This window comes from Barbus barbus (assembly GCF_936440315.1).
Source record: "Barbus barbus genome assembly, chromosome: 13".
Classification (NCBI taxonomy): domain Eukaryota; kingdom Metazoa; phylum Chordata; class Actinopteri; order Cypriniformes; family Cyprinidae; genus Barbus; species Barbus barbus.
In genome coordinates, this window is record NC_136741.1 from 10601045 (window position 1) to 10622880 (window position 21836).

At 40.7% G+C, this 21836-nt stretch overlaps 1 protein-coding gene across 1 annotated transcript; it reads right to left on the reverse strand.

Annotated features, from left to right (window-relative positions):
* Positions 1–12323: 12323 nt before the first annotated feature.
* On the reverse strand, positions 12324–15359 carry LOC306878974 (uncharacterized protein). The gene is made up of 4 exons (XM_079431615.1): positions 15307–15359; positions 14563–14728; positions 14379–14471; positions 12324–13695 (listed from the first exon to the last, which is right to left on the reverse strand). Exons 2-4 carry the CDS (start codon positions 14662–14664, stop codon positions 13459–13461), a joined length of 432 nt encoding a protein of 143 aa, XP_079287741.1. The 5' UTR covers positions 14665–14728; positions 15307–15359; the 3' UTR covers positions 12324–13458.
* Positions 15360–21836: the final 6477 nt, after the last annotated feature.

A 21836-nucleotide genomic window follows, 5' to 3' on the forward strand; every position in this document is an offset into this window, starting at 1 on the left:
TGAGGGGGAGGGGGGGCCGTAAATGGCCTGCGGGCCGGCAGTATGAGACCCCTGCGGCCTAAATTGTTTAGCTCCTGCGTACCTAACTTGTCTTCTACCACGCTACAATCCAACCTGCTCCCTAAGGTTGCAAAACTCTGGACTTTTGGTAGTACCTAGGATAGCAAAGTCCACTAAAGGAGGTAGAGCTTATTCACATTTGGCTCCCAAACTCTGGAATAGCCTTCCTGATAACGTTCGGGGTTCAGACACACTCTCTCTGTTTAAATCTAGATTAAAGACACATCTCTTTAGCCAAGCATTCACATAATGCATCTTGTACTGCAGTTATATCTGATCAAATGTACATTATTATTATTCTTTAGCTTGGGTTGAACAAATAATTTTTGCTTAGATGGAACAGCAGCTACGCTAATTATGTCTCTTTGTTTCTCTGTTTCTGCCACGGGATTAACAACCGTGGTAACTAGGAATTACAGAAGCTTCAGTCTGGATCCAACCCTTAAATGATCTGAGATGACGGAACACCTGAGAAAAGATAATGCCAACCCCTCAGAGGACTTCAGAGGATGCCAAAGCTCAGACAAGTCAAGTCGAGTCTGCTTAATTGTCAATTCTTCCACATGTATGGCACATACATACAGAGAATTGAAATTGCGTTACCCTCAGACCCTTGGTGCATACAGTTAACATTAAACACTGACAGTAGACGTTCAAATACAGATAAGTACAGTTTAAACATGTACATACAACTATACAGATATACAAATGAGGACACTGTAAAAAAAAAGAAAAAAAAAAAGAAAAAGTGGCATAAGGCACATGGCAGATAGAGTGCAAACCAGTTAAATTAAACAAAAACTGTGCAGATATATGTGTAGTGCAAGAAGAGCTTATCAGTCTGTTAAAGTGACAGGAGAACAGTCTTTTTATCAGACCATCCGAAGAGGTAGTTTGCAGTTAATGCTGGATGAGCTAGTGATCAGTCCAATGCTGCACAAGTGACAGGTGCTGGTCACAGTTTTTAAGTGGGTGGGTGGGGGGGTCGTAGTGTCAGTGTTCAGTGTTGCATGGTGTAAAAGAAGGGAGGGGGGGCAAGGACGGGAGGGAGTTCAGCTTCCTGACAGCCTGATGTATGAAGCTGTCCTTCAGTCTGCTGGTCCTAGCCTGGAGATTCCGCAGTCTCCTCCCTGATGGCAGCAGACTGAAGAAGCTGTGTGTCGGATGGGTGGGATCACCTGCAATGCGGAGGGCTTTGCGGGTGAGACGGGTGCTGTAAGTGTCCTGGAGGGAGGGGAGAGAGACACCAACGATCTTCTCAGCTGCTCTCACTATGCGTTGAAGTGACTTGCGGCAGGATGCGTTGCAAGCGCCATACCACACAGTGATGCAGCTAGTCAGGATGCTCTCGATGGTGCCTCTGTAGAAGGTACACATGATGGGGGCCGGGGCTCTGGCTCTTCTAAGTTTGCGGAGGAGACGCTGCTGTGCTTTCTTGGCCAGTGCTACAGTGTTTTTAGTCCAGGAGAGGTCTTCTGTGATGTGCACACCCAGGAACTTGGTGCTGCTCACTCTCTCCACAGTCGCACCGTTGATGGTCAGAGGGGCATGCTGAGTGTGTACTCTCCTGAAGTCAACAACAATCTCCTTCGTCTTCTCCATATTCAGAGAGAGATTGTTGTCACTGCACCACCCGGCCAGGCGGCTCACCATGCTCCTGTAGTTTGTCTCATCTCTGTTACTAATGAGACCCACCACAGTCGTGTCATCCGCAAACATAATGAAGAGGTTGGAGTTGTGTGACGGTGTGCAGTCGTGGGTCAGCAAAGTGAAGAGGAGGGGGCTCAGCACACATCCTTGGGGGGGCCCCAGTGTTCAGTGTGATGGTGCTGGATGTGTTAGTGCCGACCCGTACTGCCTGAGGTCTCCCGGTCAGGAAGTCCAACAGCCAGTTGCACAGAGAGGTGTTGAGCCCCAGCTGGACCAGTTTGTGAGAGAGCTGTTGAGGGATGATTGTGTTGAATGCTGAACTGAAGTCTATGAACAGCATCCTGACATATGAGTCTTTTTTTGTCCAGCTGTATGAGGGCTGGGTGGAGGGCAGTGGCGATGGCATCATCAGTCGAGTGGTTGGACCTGTATGCAAACTGGAAGGGGTCCAGGGAGGGGGGGAGGACAGACTTGATGTGGTGCATGACTAGCCATTCAAAGCACTTCATGAGAATAGGAGTGAGTGCTATTGGACAGTAGTCATTGAAGCAGGATGGAGATGACTTCTTCGGGACTGGAATGATGGTGGTAGCTTTGAAGCATGTGGGGACAACGGCCTGATTTAGCGAGATGTTGAAGATGTCTGTGAAGACATCAGTGAGTTTCACTGCACAGTCTCTCAGTACATGCCCAGGAATGTTGTCAGGACCCGGAGCTTTGCGTGCATTGATCCTGCTGAGGGATCTCCTCACACTGTCCTCACAGCGTCATCACCTGGTCGCCGGGAGGAGGTGTAGTCTTCTGTGCAGTGGTGCTGTTTTGTGCCTTTCGAGCAAAGAAGGCATTCAGCTTGTTCAGCAGGGGGATGGTGCTGTCACAGGTCTGTGGTGGGGGCTTGTAGTCCGTAATGGTCTGTATCCCCTGCCACAGGCTCCGAGTGTCTCTGCTGTCGCTGAAGCGATGGGCTATCCTTCTGGAGTACTGTCTCTTGGCCTCTCTGATGCAAGGTTGGCCCTAGCTGTCTTCAGGCCCTCCTCATCTCCAGCTCTAAAGGCAGTGTTCCGAGCCTTCAGAAGTCTGTAGACCTCCCCTGTCATCCACGGCTTCTGGTTGGCCCGGACAGTGATGGTCTTTGTGACCGTTACATCATCAATGCACTTGGTGATGTAGGCAGTGACAGTCTCTGAGTACTCTTGGAGGTCTGTAGTGTTGTTGTATGTGGCAGCCTGTTTAAACATATTCCAGTCAGTGGTGTCAAAATAGTCTTGAAGTGCCTCTGACGACCCTTCCGGCCACACTTGTATCTGTTTTTGTATTGGTTTGATGGCTTTAACGAGCGGTCTGTATGCAGGCATTAGCATGACAGTGATGTGGTCTGAGGGTCCGAGGTGGGGGAGGGCCTTGTAAGCTCCTCTCTGGGTGGTGTAAACAAAGTCCAGAGTATTTTTTTCCCCTTGTTGGAAAGTCTATGTCTGGATGTATTTTTGGGAACACACTCTTTAAGTCTGCGTGGTTGAAATCCCCAGCCAAGATGAGAAAAGCATCTGGATGGGCTGTCTGCTGCTCACTGGTGTGCTGGTACAGATCATTTAGTGCCTCACTCCTGTTGTTGTTGTTGGAGCTGGGAGGGATGTATACAGCAACGAGCAGTATGGCTGTATATTGCCTCTGTAGATAGAACGGCCGGCACTTAATAATCATAAACTTCACCAAGGTTGAGCAGTGTTTGCAGACCACAACAGTGTCGTGGCACCATGCATCATTGATGTAAACACAAAGCCCACCGCCGCGGATCTTACCTCCCTCGACGAGAGCTCTGTCAGCTCGATAGCATGTTAGCTGGTCGAGCTGTATGGCGCAGTCTGGTACGCTGTTGTTAAGCCATTTTTCCATAAACGCAAAAACACAAGAGTCTCTTACAGTCCTCTGAGTCGAGCGAAGTAGTCGGATGTAGTCCAGTTTATTGTCCAAAGAGCGTACGATAGTGGGGATAGCTGGCTTGTTTGGGTTGGCCGCTAGCCTAGCTCGGATACCTCCGCGCTTACCCCTCTTCTGCTTCCTCTCACGCTGCTTGTAGCGCCTCCGCTGTGGGCGAGATGCAGTAGTGGGGGTCGGTGATGGAGTAGGCTTTCGGAGCAGACCGAGGTCCCGCAGCTCTTCGGCATGCGCTGAGTTTAACTCTAAAAATGTGATTCTGCCGACATCAAGCAGAAACTCACGACTGTATGCGCGCTTGAAGGTAGACGTGACGAAGGTGTACAAAAAATTGCGACTTACAAGACAAAAAACACGAAAACACCGTTCTGTCGGGAGAGAGAGAAGCCGCTGCGTCTGTGCGCGCCACCATATTGATCTTTTTTTTTGACAAGATACAGAATTACCAAATTTTGCCATAAGTTAATATATTAAGGTTCTGCAATATATAAATATATTGTGGAAACTTAAATTCCTGTAGAGCTACTTTGCAACGATTTTTATCGTAAAAAGGGCTATACAAATAAACTTGAATTGAACATACAACAATGAAGTGAAAAACACTATAAACCTATACACCACTAACCTACTGACAGATTTTAACTATTTATACTATATATAAATATTTACCCTATACAAACTAAAAATAAAAGATAAAAAATACAAACTATACGAATGTATAGTTTCAGGAGGTAGAGCGGGGTGATTTGACTTCAGGGCTCTCACAGCCTAGGGGAAAAAGCTGTTGAGCACTCTGGCGGAGCGGGCTCTGATGCTCCGGTACCGTCTTCCTGATGGTAGGAGCTGGAAGAGACTGTGGGAGGGATGGGTGGAGTCCTTCACGATGCTGTTGGTTTTGTTGGAGCATCGTGTAAGGAAAATGTCCAGGATGGCAGGGAGAGGGGCACCGATGATCTTTGCAGCTGTGTTCACTGTCCGCTGGAGGATCTTGCGGTCAGCAGCACTGCAGTTCCCGTACCAGACAGTGATGCAGCTGGTCAGCACACTCTCAATGGTGCCCCTGTAGAATGTGGTGAGGATAGGTGGAGGGAGACTTGCTCTTTTCAGCCGGCGGAGAAAGTGTTGGTGCTGTTGTGCCTTTTTGGAGAGTGACATGGTGTTTTGTGGTCCAGGTGAGATCCTCTGTGATGTGCACCCCCAGGAATTTAGTGCTGCTGACTCTCTCCACAGTCGAGCTGTCGATGGTCAGTGGGGGGTGGTCAACGGAGTTTCTCCTGAAGTCCATCACAACCTCCTTTTTCTTCCCCACATTGAGGGACATTCAGCCAGCTGTGCCACTTCCTCTCTGTACTGCGTTTCATCGTTGTTGCTATCAGCAAACTTGATGTGGTTGGAGCTGAACTTGGCAGTGCAGTTGTGGGTCAGCAGCGTGAAGAGCAGTGGGCTGAGCACACAGCCTTGTGGGGCACCTGTGCTCAGTGTGGTAGTGCTCGAGGTGTTGTGGCCGACACGGACTGACTGAGGTCTTCCGGTTAGAAAGTCCAGGATTCAATTACAAAGGGAATTGTTAAGGCCCAGCAGGTTTAGTTTATTTATGAGCTGTTGTGGGATCATTGTGTTGAATGCCGAGCTGAAGTCAATGAACAGCATTCTAACATAGGAGTCTTTATTTTCTAGGTGGGAAAAAGCCAGGTGGAGGAAATTGCATTGTCCATAGAGAGGTTTGGACGGTATGCAAACTGGAGCGGGTCGAGTGTGTTGGGGAGGATGGTTTTGATGTTGTTCATGACTAACCTCTCAAAGCACTTCATCATGATTGGAGTCAATGCTATGGGACGGTAGTCATTTAGACAGGACACAGGTGATTTCTTTGGTACCGGTATGATTGTTGTGGATTTGAGACATGTGGGGACGACTGCCTGGCTCAGCGAGGTGTTGAAGATATCTGTAAGCACATCTGTCTGCTGTGCAGCACAGTCTTTCAGAACACGGCCAGGTATGTTGTCAGGACCCGCAGCCTTGTGTGGGTTAATCCTAGATAGGGTCTTCCTTGCGTCGGCTGGAGACAGACAGAGCACCCGGTCGTTGGGAGGTGTGGGCAGTTTTTGTGCAGGTGTGTCATTCTGCATTTCAAACATTTCATCGGGAACCAGTGTTTCTTTGGCCACCTTGGGGCCACAAGCAAAACTTTGTGACGGCACAATGCTACTCTCTTGAGCACCAAGGGAATCAAAGGTAGAGGAGGAAAAGCATACAACTCTTCCGGCCATTCTTGAGATCGTGCATCTATCCCCAGGGGATCTCCCTGGCTGTTCAGGTAGAACCATAGACTGCAATGAGCTGTCTCTGCCATTGTAAATAGATCGATCTTCGCCATACCGAACTGTCCCCATACAAGTCTTACCACTTCGGGATGGAGACGCCACTCTCCCGGAAGAGGTCCAGTTCGAGACCGCAGGTCTGCTGCTTTGTTTGCAACTCCTGGTATGTACACTGCCTTGAGAGACAGGAGTTTCAGAGACGACCAAGAAATCAGTTTCTTTGTCACCTGGAGACATCGTGATGACCTGGTGCCACCCTGGTGATTAATGTCATACACTGCGGACATATTGTCTGTCCTCACCAAAACATGTTCGTTTTGCAATAATGGGAGAGGTAAACTGCCCTGAGCTCCAACACATTGATGTGCTCCAAGGTCCAGGGAGGTTCCCAGAAACTTCTGGCAGACCTGCCTTCCCAAACTGCTCCCCATCCCGTCAGAGAGGCATCTGTTGTTATCACAGACTGCCTCGCTGGGATGTTCCCTAAAGGAACCCCTTGTAATTGTAACCTTGTTCTTCCAAGGGCGTAACATCTGGATACATCTCCATGTAACCCTCATCCTCACATGTCTGTCTAATTTGGAATGCAAGTTGGTGCTGTTCACACATCTTTGTAGCGGACGAGCTCTGAGAAGACCTAGGGGAATCACAGGCAACACCTTTATGAATCGGTTCAGTTGCCGTAAGTCCAGAATGGGCCGAAGTCCACCATCCTTCTTTGGCACTAGGAAATATTTTGAATAAAACCCAGTGAGCTGTTTGCTGGTGCTTATCTGAACAATTGCCTTTTTCTGCATTAGGGTTGTAATCTTGTTGGCCAAAATTTGTGCCTAGACTGAGTCTTTGACCATGGTCATATGGACTGTATCCTGTATCCTTTCTTCATATCTAGGACCCAGGGATCTGATGTGCATTTCTACCAACTGTCCAGGCATAGTTGGGAGCATGCCCCGACAACTCCTAGACTGCTATACAGGGCCTCTCCGGGGTTTGGAACCCCTGGGAGTACGCTTCCCCAGAGATCCTCCCCTAACTGGAGTGTGAGACTGGTCAGTTTGGGGAGCTTGATAAAGTTGTCTGGTGCCCCTATAATGGGGCCGATAACCCCTAGCTCGTCTTCTGTCATACCCCCAAGGTTCTGAATGAGGAAAGTGTGAGGGCTGGAAGGACTGAGCACCTTTATGGCCATATCTAGTGGGTCCAACATGACCAAATGTTCATTGGACTGATTATTTTCTATGTCTTGCTTGATCAGCGGTATCTAACAAGGACTGGAAGTCAGGGTGAAATACTCTACCAGGCATCACTGGCATATTAGTCAATTCCTGATTCCTTCCTGGCAAGGATGTCTGGGCTAACCAAATCTGCCTTCGGGCTAAGATCGCTGAAGACATAGATGCACTGATATCTCGGGTAAGCTGTGAATGCGTAATGAGTGCTGCGTCAACCAGATTCAAAGCATCACAATCTTCTGAACTGATCACTTTCCTCAAAGCAGCCAGGACTATCGCCAAAGCAGTTCCCGACCGGGATACCCGAGTAGCTGCATTATACATTTGGCACATTAGCCGATCTGTTTTCTGACATTCCTTAACAGGGCACCTAGGATTATCCGTGACCCGATCAGGTCCCAAAGTGGTTAAAGCCGCAATCTCCTGCTCCACTGAAGGCATGTTACCCATACCACTCTCAGGGGCATAATCTATCTTGGAAAATCGCCTACACCCTGCATTAAATTGGGGTGCCGCTTTTGGATTATTCCAGGCTTTCCTCAACATCTTAGAATAATCTTCAGCCACAGGAATAGACACGGGGCTGAGCACGAGAAATACTTGCTCACATACTTTGTTGGGGAGCTAAAACTGTAGCTTCTTTAGTATCAAGACCCAAGATTTTTGCTGCACTTAGAATGTGAGAATGTCAGAGTGTGGGCTCCTCTCCTCTGAAGTGTCAGACCTGGATTCATCCTCACCATCCTCTTCATCCTGCCCCTCACTACCATAAAGGGAATCATTTGCATGCAGTGAAATGATATCCACTGAATCATCCTTTCCCTCTTGGTGTGACAACTCATCACCCAAAGAGGCTGCAGACGGGCGGGTACAAGGTTGAGTGCTCACTACAGCCATACGTGTTCCAAACTTACCATCTAAATCACATTACGCTGCTAAAATCTGTGACTGAGTGTCATCCTTGGGTTCCTGTACTACTGTGGCCCTCCCACATTTATTCTGAGGTATGTCAGAACGTGAGGACCTAGTAGAACTGTCGAGGGTACAATCCCTTTTGCGCTTACAAGTAGGGGTGTGCGATATGACGATTTTTGATCGTGGACGATAAAAATGTCTCCACGATCTGCTTTTTAAGAAATATCGTAGTATCGTGCTACAGCGCACATTGTCAAATACAGTTCTGGCGCCGCCGTCTCTATATACTGTACAACACGACATACAGCAATAGAGTTACTCTGACAGCGCTGGTCTGACGTGCTCTTTTTCTGAGCACATACACCTGAAGCACGTGCACTAAAACGCCTGTCTAACAGCGCCTGATTACTCAACTAACTTATATTTTGCGCTAATACTGTCAAAACACACAAGGTTTACATACAGACTGAGTTGGTTATTTCTAAAATGAAAGTAAATAGTTAAGAGAGAAACGGATGCGTGCCTGTACTGTATATTAGATGCGTGCAGCTCTTAAAGGGACAGGACACTAAACGTGCTGTCGACTGTCATTAAAGGGATAGTTCACCCTAAAATTTAATTTCTGTCATTATTTACTCACTTTTTATAGAATCTATATAGAATCATATTCTATTTTTTATTCTCATATCTATTTGTTATTTTATTTTATTGCTAGTTTATTCTGTATATATGTTTACTGTACTTTTTCTATTTGTATTTTTGTAAACTTGAGGTTTTTCTAATTTTGTTGGACAATTTGTTGGACAGTCGTACAATACATTTCACTACATGTCGTACTACGTATGTATATGTATGTGACAAATAAAATTTGAATTTGAATTTGACTCACATGTTTCCCAAACCTCTATTAATTTCTTGTGCTGAACACAAAAGAAGATTTTTTGAAGAATGAGGGTAACCAAACAGTTGCTGGTTCACACTGACTTTGATAGTAGGAAAGAAAAATCCCATGGAAGTCACTGTGGACCAGCAACTGTTTGGTTACCCTCATTCTTCAAAATAGCATTTATGTTCAGCAGAAGAAAGAAACTCATTCAGGTTTAAAACAACTTTTGAGTAAATGATGGTATAAAAATACAACATTATGACAGAATTGACAGACAGATGACAGAATATTAATTTTTGGGGGAACTATTCATTTAACGTTAACAAAACAACAAAACGCAAAAGAGAAAAATCACTCACTATTCTTGACTGAAAAACTTGAATACAGTTGCTTTAGGAATCAGTCTATGTAGTGTTTTTATTTTTATATTTGTTCATTCAATTTCATTGAATGCTCCTACTAAATACACCTATTGTACCTGAAAATAAAGCACTGTTTGTTTTATTTGTATATTATGTGTATTTGTAATGTGTATCTTTGTTCTTATTTTTTAATAAGAAAAATAAAATAATGACAAAGATTTTTTATCTTCACCCACTTTGGCCTAAATATCTGCCATGCATCTGTCTTTCTAGTTTGGCTGTAATGCTCAGACAACTTGTAAAACCAAAATAGTAAAACTAACATGACAAAGAATCGTGATTAAAATCGTGAATCGTGATATTTCTATAAAAAATCGTGATATGATATTTTTCTCATAATCGCCCACCCCTACTTACATGGATGTTCCTCTACTAAGGGGCTTTTAGAAGCTACTTTCTTCCTACTACCAGTTGAGTGTCTGACTCTCTGCACCCTTTCCTGTAATGTTAACCCTACTGCCGCTGCACAGGGTTTCTCAATATCGTCAAGTAAATGCTGCATATCCAAACAGGATGGGCATACTCTATGTCCATCTCGTGGGTGCATATCAGTCTGACAAAATCAACATTTTGAGTGACTCATGTCAATAAACCAAGATGTAATGAAACTGTATAATGAAACAATACATCAATCAGTTCAAAGCTTCTCGATTACTCGGCATAAATCGAAGTACACAACAAAAATGAACTGTGACAAATCACTGTTCATTAATTATTTCAAATATAGTCTGCGAACAGAACATTTCGAAAATCAATAATTAAGTAAACAGAGTATTTGAATATCCCACTCTACGTGCGTACACGCAGTAACCAGGATGGAAATAGCATGTCCACTGTGAACAGCACACCCAATAAAGTTACAATAAAATAAAGTAAGGGGACACTCACCAACGTTCAGCGTTGTGTCCAGAATACAGAGGAGAAATCCAACACAATCCTCAGGGACCTAAAGCGCTTGCACAAAAACGTGACAGATTGAAACCGTAATCTCTCCTGAGTTTAGCTTCAAATGCAATCAACCGATCTGGTCTCTGATGAGGCGAGAAAGGCAAAGAGGAAGTGGTTGGTCCATCCGGATGTTATATAACAGCCAACCCCTAAGGTCAGTCACCTGACATTGTTGTTATTAGGTCTCGAGGATAGGTGGAGGAATAGCGTCACCGTGGTGACGGTCTGAGTGAGGTCGAAATGGATCTCCCTCGGCCTTCAAGGTTACAAACTCCTAACAGCTGTACTTTTCCACTCATTGTAAGAAACTAGAAAGTAGTGTTGTCACGATACTGGAATTTCTAACTTCGATACGATACCTTGAAAAATATCGTTATTTGATACCATGGAGAAAAAAACTGCCACAATATTAAGGGGGTAATTTTTTTTTTATTTTTTTTATTTAAAGATAAACGTAACAAGTCGAGAACATGCGGTATATTTTACATGAACAAAACATGTCTTGAGGTACTGCATTTGTTTTATTTATTAATATTTTATTAATCTTAGTTAAATGTTAATTGAAGCTGATGTTTACTAATACATGTACTAATTAAAATCCAAAGTTATATTTGTTGATATTCTCATTTGCTTCATAACCAAAATATTTCCAGATATAGGGCCCTATGAAATCAGTTTTATTTTTTTCTACATTCAATTTTATCCATTTTAATTTTTCTGGATTCCGTTTTTTTTCCCGTTTGAATTTTTCTGGACTTTTTATTTTATTTTATTTTTTAAATGGTCAAATTAAATGCTATTAATCTAAAAGCAAGTCTAATTCATTAAAATCATGAAAATTATACAATTTAATTTATTAAAAGTGTAACAAAAATGACACGTTTAGGGCCGTATTAAATGTTTTATTTTTTTCTCACCTTATGTTTTGTTACCAAATTCTGTGTTTTAGCATGTCTATTATTTGAATGCATACAAACAATTTTTATTTATTCTTACAGTAGCCTTATGAAATGTGTTTTTCCTCTCAGAAATTCTGTGTTGTGTATTTAAATTTGACTGGATATCAGATGAAGGCATAAAACAATTTTAATTAATTTATATTTGAATTAATGAAAATTAAACATTTACATTTTTGGCAAATGAAGGGGATTTACTTAATTAAAATTAAAATATTTTGTGATTTTTTTATTTCTTTTCAAAAACTTAACAGTAGTAGTATTATGTACATTCTACTAAATAATAGTAATATAGCCTATTTCTGGCACACGGTCTTTAATAGGCTAAGTTAAACCGAACGTTTATTTTGACGGGTTGCCGTGAATACCTTTTAAAGTTCTGTGTGTGTATGATATGACGCTAGGTTTACTCAAATTAAATGGTAAAATGCTCGTAAAGTGCCTTTCAGATCAGTTCTGGAGATATTGTTGATGTATTTATGTCCTCATTGAGACAGCAGACGCTGAAATCACCGCGAGCGCCACATTAGTAAACAAAACCGCATGTGCAGCACATTCACACAGAGACGCACAGAACATGCAGGATCAGGGGCGTGTCTACGTGGTGGCACCGGCCCCCCCTGAAATTTGGCTGGCCACCCCAGGTGCCCCCCCTACCAGATGTCTTGTGATAGGCTTGTTTTTAGTTAATTTCTAACTGTATCTGCACTCAAAAAAATGATTTGTTGGACTTACATAAAAAAAGAGTGTCAAGTGGTTCCACGCAAGTGTGTTGAGTAGTTTCTACAAGTAATAATACAGTTGAATGAACTAAAGAAATTCAGGTAAAGTTGACACAATTTTCAGATGTGTCACTAATGCATTTTAGTTATGTTTATTTTATTTAGTAATATTATGTTAGAATTACGAACTTTCAAAATGTAAGGTGAACACTTTATTTAGTTTTAAGTATTTGCTCTACAAGTGCAAAACTTAAATAATCAATCAAACACATTTTTAGAAACAAAATTAATTTATTTTCTTTGCAAGGTTTTGCAATATACAACTGCTAAAACCCCTAAAACAATTTAAATTTCACAGGTCCTTTGAAACAAATACACTAAAACATCAATAATTTAACAGTAAACATTCTTTACAAGGTCTTTTAAAGTGCAACTGGCTTCAAGAATTTGTAATGATCTTACTTAGAAAAATTAAATACATGGAACGTCTGTTGAAATTAGGCAGCATGCCCTAAAATACTGCAAAATTCCATTTCTGATATTTTTGATCTTTAGAATCAACAGTAAAAGTAACATTCAAACTGTCCTCTATTTTTGCAAACAACAACAAACAGCTTAAATAATTTGTTTCAGAAAAAAAAAAAAAGGTAAAAACAACATTTTGGTCAATACTGAACAGTCTTACAATGTGCAACTTTCTTCATATATTGCAATAAAAACATTTCTAAGAAATATAAAAAGGATTTTTTTTCAAGACAGGCAGCCTGTCAAAAAATGCTACAGTGCTCAATTTCTGATATTTCAAATATCCAATATTTAAGCCATTATTAAAAAAATAAATAAATTTAGACTGGCCTCTTTTAGAAAACAACCACAAATGGCTTGATAACAGTTTGTCTCAAAAAGACAGAAAAAAAAAAAAACTAAGAATGTTTACTATTGACCAAAATGTTGTTCTTTTACTTTTTGCAACTGCCTTCAAATATTGTAATACATTTTACTTAGAAAAATAAAAGGAAAGTTTGTTCAAGACAGACAGCATGTCACCAAATGCTACAGTGCTCAATTTTTGATATCTGAAATCGTTTGTCATTGGTAATAAGATTGAAACTGACCTCTAATCTTTGTAAATAACTGCAAACAATTTTAACTTCAGTTAAAGCTGCAGAAACTCCATTTCAAATTGTGGCGCCATCAACAAAGATAACATTAAAACTGGCACATAATTTTAAAACCAGAAACAATTTAAATGTCAAAAAAAAAAAAAAAAAAAAAAAAAAAAAAAGCATCTTCACTTCTTTCATTTGTCCAGAATGATTTACTGGTTCAACCAACAAGTTTGTTCTTGAGAACCTGTATTTTCTGTGACAGTTTCTGTCCGTCAAGTCCCAGCAACACTTTTTGGAAAAACTCAAAAGTGTACTTCAGGTCTGAAGGATAACTGAGATTCAAGCTGTACGTATATGACTCCCAAAAGAAGAGCACAGGCCTTGGTGACGTCGCCAAGGTTCTGAAGCACTTTCACTCCCTCAACAATCAGTCCAACATCTGAAGGTGGGTCACAGGCTTCTGCATCTTCAGGTCTGATTATGTAGATTCCAACTACAGTATTGGCCATGTCTCTCTCTGAATTTTCAAAGTCTGTGTCCTACAAAACACAAAAACAATAACACTGTTCAGTCAGTTTAATTGCATCAAAAATACAGGTTGTAAATTTAGAGAATTTAGAAAATGTTGTATCTACTGTACATTCCTTAATGTTTCACATGACTTACAAAACTACTCTAAGGTGTTTGTTAGGGTTGTCAAAAGTACAGGCTTCTGGACTGAAATTAAAAAATGTGAAGAAACCAGCTTTTTTCCCCCAAAGGAAATCACTATGTGTCAGAGTTTTCATGTGCTCAACAGATGTGACTGTAATTGGCAACAGTGATAATTGCTTAATGTGGTTCCTTAATATATCTGCTTAGAAAAATCTGCTGAGAGACACGTCACTACCATGTGTGAACGTAATCTGTGCAAGCACTCGGTCAAGAGTGTGAAGCAATGATTGTAGCCAATCAGAGTCATCTGTCGAGCATGTGAACACTATGGCCAATCAGCGCTGTTTGAGAATCTGCTCAACAGTGCTCAAAATTCCCACATCACAATTTATTTTTTTATTTCAGTACTGAATGGTACCGAAGTTGGCACTTTTGACAACCCGAGTTAAATATACTTTGCGTATTAATATTTCATGACAATATTATTTTTATATATATATTTATATATATATATATATATATACACACACACATACACTTTAAATATTCACTGCCTGAGAACACTTACTGCATACTCCTTCATGAGGTTTTCATAGTCTTCATTAAGATACACAGAAAGTGCTCTGAGAATACAGGCTCTCCGAGTTGAGATGGTATCATTCTGTAGAAGAGTAGAGACAAAGTATAGACAATGATAAATCACCATAATAAAGTGGAAATTATTTACAAACATCATTAATAAATAAACAAACCTCATCGATGGTAGCCATCAGTTTGCAAATTTTACGTCCTGCAACTCCTCCTCTTTTCCGGTAATGTAGATGCTGGCCAGCTTGCTTGTGTAACTTAACCATCCAATTTTGACATAAAAGTTGGATTTAGTGGGACGGTACTGATTCGACTGAACTCAGCAGCAATCTGCAGATTTAAGACACAAGATTATAGTAAGGATAGTTGTCATGTTTAAAAATATATTCAGTGTCATTCATTGACATCTGAACACTTAGCATTTAGCCTAACTCTGCATGGACATGAATAAAGCACAATTAGATTGAATTCGATAAATTAATTACTATTTGTTTCACCACTTAAAATTATGAAAGAAATAAATAGTTATTCCATCATATTTACCTCATGTTCACAAAACAGAGCTGGCCATCTGCTTTTGAAGTCAACAATTAAGATGGCTGTGTAGCCCATTCCACGTTTTAAATCTACAGGGACACTCGGAGTAAGTGCACGGAAAACGATTACCGCGACCATAAGGTCCATGCGCTAATCGATAGTGTTTCAACAACTGTGATCTGGTCGAGACTGTTATTTTGCAGTCCTTGCACTGCCACATGCTTGCTTTGAGGAACACGCCTAACTGGCTAAAAGACTCAAACGCTCCGAAATACACCGATAACTTAAATTAACATAACTATGTGAACACTCGCAACACTTTTTCCTGGCGATATTTAACAGGATGGTAAAGAATTATGAAATATTCATACCTGACAAAATCACCATCATCTTCTCCTCGTCCTTGTACTTCGCGCGTTCGTCTGTCTTCCGTCCCGTTGCTCCGCCTCCAGGTGAGCAGCTACGGTATCCGCAAAGATCCAAATTCATCGGGTTTTGCGTTTTACTCTACAATGTTAAGTTGGCCAGTCAAACTCTTACTAAGTAAAGCCAACAGTACTAAATTTCTGTAGAAATAACATAGTTAACTTGTGTTAATTTAGTTACTTTTATGTTTTATGTACTTTGAACAAGGGTGGGTGTAGTAAAACTAACAATAGTGAAAGTTCATTTTTTTGAGTGTGGCTTATCTTGGCATGTGTAGGCAGCTGCCTAGGGCCGCTTTCTTCTCTTCTTTATTAATGTTAGGCATTTTAGCGTGATCTAAATGACAAATGTCGAGAGCGCATAATGTTACGCGATCATGTAATGCGCGAGCACGAATCTCTCCACTCGCAAGCGGATTTCCTTCACTTGCACAAAACTGGACGTGTGCATTTTAAATCTACATTGTTCTTTTATGAATTGGCTCGGGTCTCACTCAGATATTGTGTGTATGCTCAAATGTTATCCTCGCATCACTGAAGACCAGAAAAGCTTTTTTTTTTTTTTCTAATTCAAGTGAAGAGTAGGCTTTTCTCACTAAATGGAAGCAAGCTGAATATAGTTAGCCTTCTCTAGTTATTAATTTCAGTAATACTTATTTTAGTTAAGTGCTTAAATTGTAAATATGCATTTATTAAATTATTTTATGTAGTACATCTGTATTTTGTTGTTTTTGTATATAGTTATAGAAGCATATCAACCAGGTTCCAGAAGTACTCACTAAGGCTGCTTCTGAAATAAGTGGGGGTGCTCTCTTAATGCATATTTTGTCCCTTCTATTGCTATCAATATGCTGCTACTTCGAGAGTGAATCCCGCATAAATATACAGATGTCATTCCCAAAACTTTGCAACGTGTGTGTGTGTGGGCCAAAAACAAAGTTCTACATTTTAAATGGATTGCTTAGAAAGCTCGCAAAGAGTGCTCATAACCAATAAAGCTGTCACTCTTTGTTCTGTTACACACAAGTGTGTAAAGTTCTGTGAGGACCAATGAATCTCACACTGTGCAATTAATAGCCTATATAATATCGTGTATCCAACCCCTCCCCCCGGCCACCCTCTTTTAAGGCAGTGCCCCAGACTGCCCCCCCCCCATTTAAAATGCTCTAGACACGCCCCTGTGCAGGATTCATATTTAAATCGACTTTTGCAGCTTAATCTTTACAGATACTGTTTTTTGTTTTTAGTAGGCTTTCAAGCAAAAGAGAATGACTCCCTGTCACAATTAGTGTAATTAAAGTAAAAATTGTGTCAAAAAAGCTTTTCTTATGCCATTTATTTTTTTCTTATTTGGCAGATGCTGTGATGACCAACTTCCCAGCAGCAACAGAGTTGGACTTGAGGAATGCAGTTAGGAAGCATTTTAAACAAGAAATAAAACCAATAATGAATAATTTCCTTTAAGTTCACTGTTGGTTGTTTTATTTGTACAAGTAAGTAAACCGTGTCGAAGAAAAATTTATTTTGGTTGATTTTACATGATTTTCTATATGATCATGAAACATAGTGGAGAGTTTCTTTCTAGTAGTGTTGTCAAAAATATTGATATTTCGATAAATATCGATACCGAAATATCTGAACGGTACCAATATTTCGAGTATTGACACCATAGTGTTTGATTATTGTGGCATGTTTTGAAGGCTTTACCTTTTCAGCATCCTTCTGGCACTGTCTTTGAGGTTTCTTCCTTCAATTATGCACAACTTTGACACCTGAATAACACATGCTAATGTGAGTAATAAGTATAAGTATTGTGTCAGTTTACAAGTGTTTACCAACCTTAAACACTGATGCCCATGACCTGCAAGTTTTCCATCACTAACCCTTTAAAACTCTTTATTCCAGCAGTTTAAGTTTTCCCTATTAGTGCCACAATCTTCCTCTGCCTCCAAAATTGTGTGGCACAACTGATTTCATAACAACACAGTGATAGCTGCTGTAACTAAAAAGTAGCCCAGTACACACATTAACCTCAAATGTATATGGAATAATAAATTCACCCCCACCGTTTTTTTTACAATGTTTTCTGTTTGTACTGTTTAGGTTTTAATGCTGCATTGCACATCTGAGCTATTTGCACTATTTTAATACTGCTGAAAACTTCTTATAGGCTAATTGATTATTTTTATATTGCCATTTTAAGGGGCATTTTGGTTAACAGGAAGGAGTATCTATTATATTAGTATACAGGTTTGACTACACATATGAGGTATTAATGCCTGCATATAGTGAAAGTGTTAAACATTGATTAGTGAGCTGATCTCACTGCTAAAAAAGGCCAGTTCATGTTTCTATTTAAATCTAGTGGTCTGCAGAGGTTTTTGTTTAGGTGTAGAGGACAGGTTATTAGATAAGATATAAATAACGAAAAAATAAATATTAAAGTAAAATTGATATTAACAATAATAAACTTAACAAATAATATTTTTTTTTTTCAGTTTTTCTGTGGATTCAGCTCACACTCAAACGCCATTCCATATGAGTCTAATAAAAAATAGCCACAGGACAGAATTTCCAAGTACATTTTCTGTCATACTTGCAGGAATGTAATATAAAATGCTTGAACAAGTTCAACCATAGGTTTTCTCTGAGAAAAAGATGCATTTTAAAATTTATCTAGATTAGTATGGATGTAGCCTAATATTTACATGAATAAATCTGATGACACTACTCACTCCTGTTACTTTTACTCAGTTACTATACAGGTGCATCTCAGTAAATTAAAATGTTGTGAAAGTAAATTTTTTTTTCTTGCAAGTTATTTCAAAAAGTGAAACTTTCATATATTTTAGATTCATTGTGTCGCGAATCTGGTCTGTGGACTTCCGTTTACTCACTTTCCGTTAGGTCACTCCTCCATCACATTGGCTGTATCCGAAATCGCCCCCTATACCCTCATTCACTATTCCCTACATTAGTCCACTCATATAGTTCACTTGAAGGAGTGAATGAAAACGAGTGAGTGAATTCGGACACTAAGTGCACCGGAAGGACTGCCGCTTTTGCATAGTTTGCTTCCTGTTAAATAATCATTTGAAACGGGCAGCTCCAAAAGTAAGATTGAAGGATTTATCTTGAACTCTGTCACGGAAATTATTTATAAACCTTAATAGTCAATTTACAATTAATTTTGTACCTTTGTTGTATTCCACTGTATTACGCCGTGGACGAGCGCTTCTAAAATCAATGAATGGATGATTCAGCTGTGGGCGCCATCTTCTGGTGAGACGCGGGAATTCACTCGGCGTGCGACTCTCGCAGTGCATTCTGGGGATTCTCTAGCCGTTGAGTGTACATCGCTTGTACACTCGTTTTTGCGGTGCATTGTGGGATTGAATGAGTGCACTCGAGAACATCCACTAAGGTTTCGAACACCACTTAAAATGGCCGTCCCCTCAAATAGTGCACTATTTGAGGGTATAGGGGGCGATTTCGGATACAGACTTTGACTTTTGCACCACACTACTGTTGCATCCATTTCACTGACGACACACAGCTGTCACCAATCTCACATTGCTCTGATCACACAGCTGATTGCACTGATTACACACGATTTATAAGCCTTGAACTTCCTCTCTGTCTTGGCTAAGTATTGTTCTGCATCAGTGTTAATTTCGTTGACCAACGATGACGACGACGAAAAATATTCGTCAACGAACCTTTTTTCTGTGACTAAGACGAGACGTTGACGAGCTAAAACTAATATCTGATGATAAAAACTATGACGAAATTTATGCGCGTCTTCATTAACAAGACGAGACGGGACTAAAATGTTATTTGAGGACTACCGGATATTCAAAATACATCCTATAGGCTAAATTAACTGTCTTGCCTTTCAAAATGTGCGTCTCTGTCATTGGATAAGGTGCGTTTGCATGGCAGCCGCAGTGGACGGATAGCCTACCAAAACGCGAACTAGCGATCTGAAACAATGGCCTCAGCACCCGAAGGGTTAGGGAGTGGGTGACCAGACGTCCCGTTTTTCCCGGGAGTCACAATTCATTGTCGATTAAATTAAAGTCAGTGAAGGTGCGATAGGCGGAAACGCGCTGATAGAAGTGCTCTCTCTCGCACGCGCTCCACTTCTTCAGTTCTCATACAGCGCGCGATCAGTTCTCAGTGCTCAAATACACACACACAGCAGTCCAAATGTCTCTCATGTAGAGCATCTCACGGAAATACGGTCCGTTATGGTTTAAGTGAGCTTAAACAGGTGGGTGAAAACTGAATGTATGTCAGTAGGCTATTACATGCATACCTTCCATCTTAAATGGACAGCATTCCTAATTATCTGTGTCATAAATGTTAACCAACAAAAGATGTTAAATAAATGTATACTTGTTAAGTAAACCTACTGTATCTGAAAATGAGTTTAATTTATATCTCTACCAAAAAATGAAAATTTATTCCAGTTTTTCCAAATTCAATCCTTGATTCAAATTTCTCATAACTAAGCTTAATTGATTTGGTCTAAAGAGAGAAGAATTAATGACTATTTTTGTTTGAATATTACATATAAAATAGCTTCCAAAATAAATGTTGGTAACTGCAGTTTGACTAAAAGTAATGGCTAAAAGTTGACAAAAATTCAATGACTTTTCGTCGACTAAAACTAGACTAAAACTATGAAAGACTAAAATGTGACTAAGACTATTAAGCATTTTCGTCTCAAGATAAAGACTGACTAAATCAAAAATGCCTGCCAAAATTAACACAGTTCTGCATATAACACTCTCCTAGCGTTAGCAGCCTTACCGAGCATTCTGTGTGCATGTCTGGTTCTGCGTATAACACTCTCCTAGTGTTAGCTGCCTTACCGAGCCATTCTGTTTTTCTAAGTTTAGTTTGTTCGGTTTATAGTCTCATTTCCTGTTTCCCGCCCTTGTATCATGGATTTACTCTTGTCTCACCGTTTCGGACTGTGTATACCTCATTTGGATTATTGCTCAGGTTATCGAACTACCCCTCTTCCAAAGCCCTCTGGATATTGTTTGCCGATCGAAGACCCACGCATGCCCTTGGATTACTCTTGTGTCTTGCCCGTGCCATACCCATTTGCTGGTGTTTTGACACTGCCTGTTATTTTTCTATGTTTATTAATAAAAGCTTGCAAATGGATCCGCACGTCTCACGTCTCATTGACCCTGTTACACATTGCATGTAAAGTAAAACATTTCAAAAGTTTTTTTTGTTTTAATTTTGATGATTAGAGCTTACAGCTCATGAAAGTCAAAAATCAGTATCTCAAAATATTAGAATATTTACATTTGAGTTTCAATTAATGACCATCCCTACAGTATAAATTCTGGGTATCTCTTGTTCTTTGAAACCACAATAATGGAGAAGACTGCTGACTTGGCAATGATCCAGAAGATGAACATTGACGCCCTCCACAAAGAGGTTAAGTCACAGAGGGTCATTACTGAAAGGTGTGGTTGTTTACAGAGTGTTGTATCAAAGCATATTAAATGCAAAGTTGACTGGAGGGAAGAATTTGGGTAGGAAAAGGTGCACAAGCAACAGGGATGACCGCAAGCTTGAGAATACTGTCAAGCAAAGCTGATTCAAACACTTGGGAGAGCTTCACAAGGAGTGGACTGAAGCTGGAGAGCGTGCATCAAGAGTCACCACTCTCAGACGTCTTCAGGAAAAGGGCTACCAAGCCACTTCTGAACCAGAGACAACGTCAGAAGCGTTTTACCTGGGCTGTGGAGAAAAAGAACGGGACTGTTGCTCCTCTTAATAATTAATAAATAATTTGTTTTTATTTGTCACATACACAATTATACAGAGTATAACCAGCAGTGAAATGTGTGCTCTGCATTTAACCCATCCAAGTGTACACTCAGTAGTGAACATACACCCGGAGCAGTGGTCAGCCAACGCTGCGGCGCCCGGGGAGCAGTTGGGGGTTCGGTGCCTTGCTCAAGGGTCTCACCTCAGTCGTGGTATTGAGGGTGGAGAAAGTGTTGGTTATTCACTACCCCACCTACAATCCCTGCCGGATCTGAGACTCGAACCCACAACCTTCGGGTTACAAGTCCATCTCTCTATCCATTAGGCCACGACTGCGCTGTTTTAAAATTGCTTGAGTTTGTAAACACGTACAAATGATAACTTTTACTCTATCTATAAAATTACGCATTTAATCCTCTGAACACATGCATGCTGAAACGGACCTAGTCACGGATCACTATCAACTGCAATAATATGCTCCCTTCAATATCACGGTTCCTAAACATGATAACAAATAATACAGATAAATAATGAACACATGTAAAAACGAAGACACAGATACTTACAAGACCAAGTAGGAATGTCCTTTATCATTAGTTGTTTGCCCGCTGCTCTCTGACAGATAAACTTAGTGCTCTGTCGTGTAAAAACAAAATTCAAAACGCAACAGTGATCTCTAC

Bases quoted from the DNA above. Each gene is read 5' to 3' on its own strand.
- LOC306878974 (XM_079431615.1), bottom strand. From the start codon at position 14,664: ATGGTTAAGTTACACAAGCAAGCTGGCCAGCATCTACATTACCGGAAA. The intron at 14,472-14,562 runs GTTTGTTTATTT...ACTCTTCTACAG, and splicing joins TGATGGCTACCATCGATGAG to AATGATACCATCTCAACTCG. The intron at 13,696-14,378 runs GTAAGTGTTCTC...TGTGTTTTGTAG, and splicing joins ACCTCATGAAGGAGTATGCA to GACACAGACTTTGAAAATTC.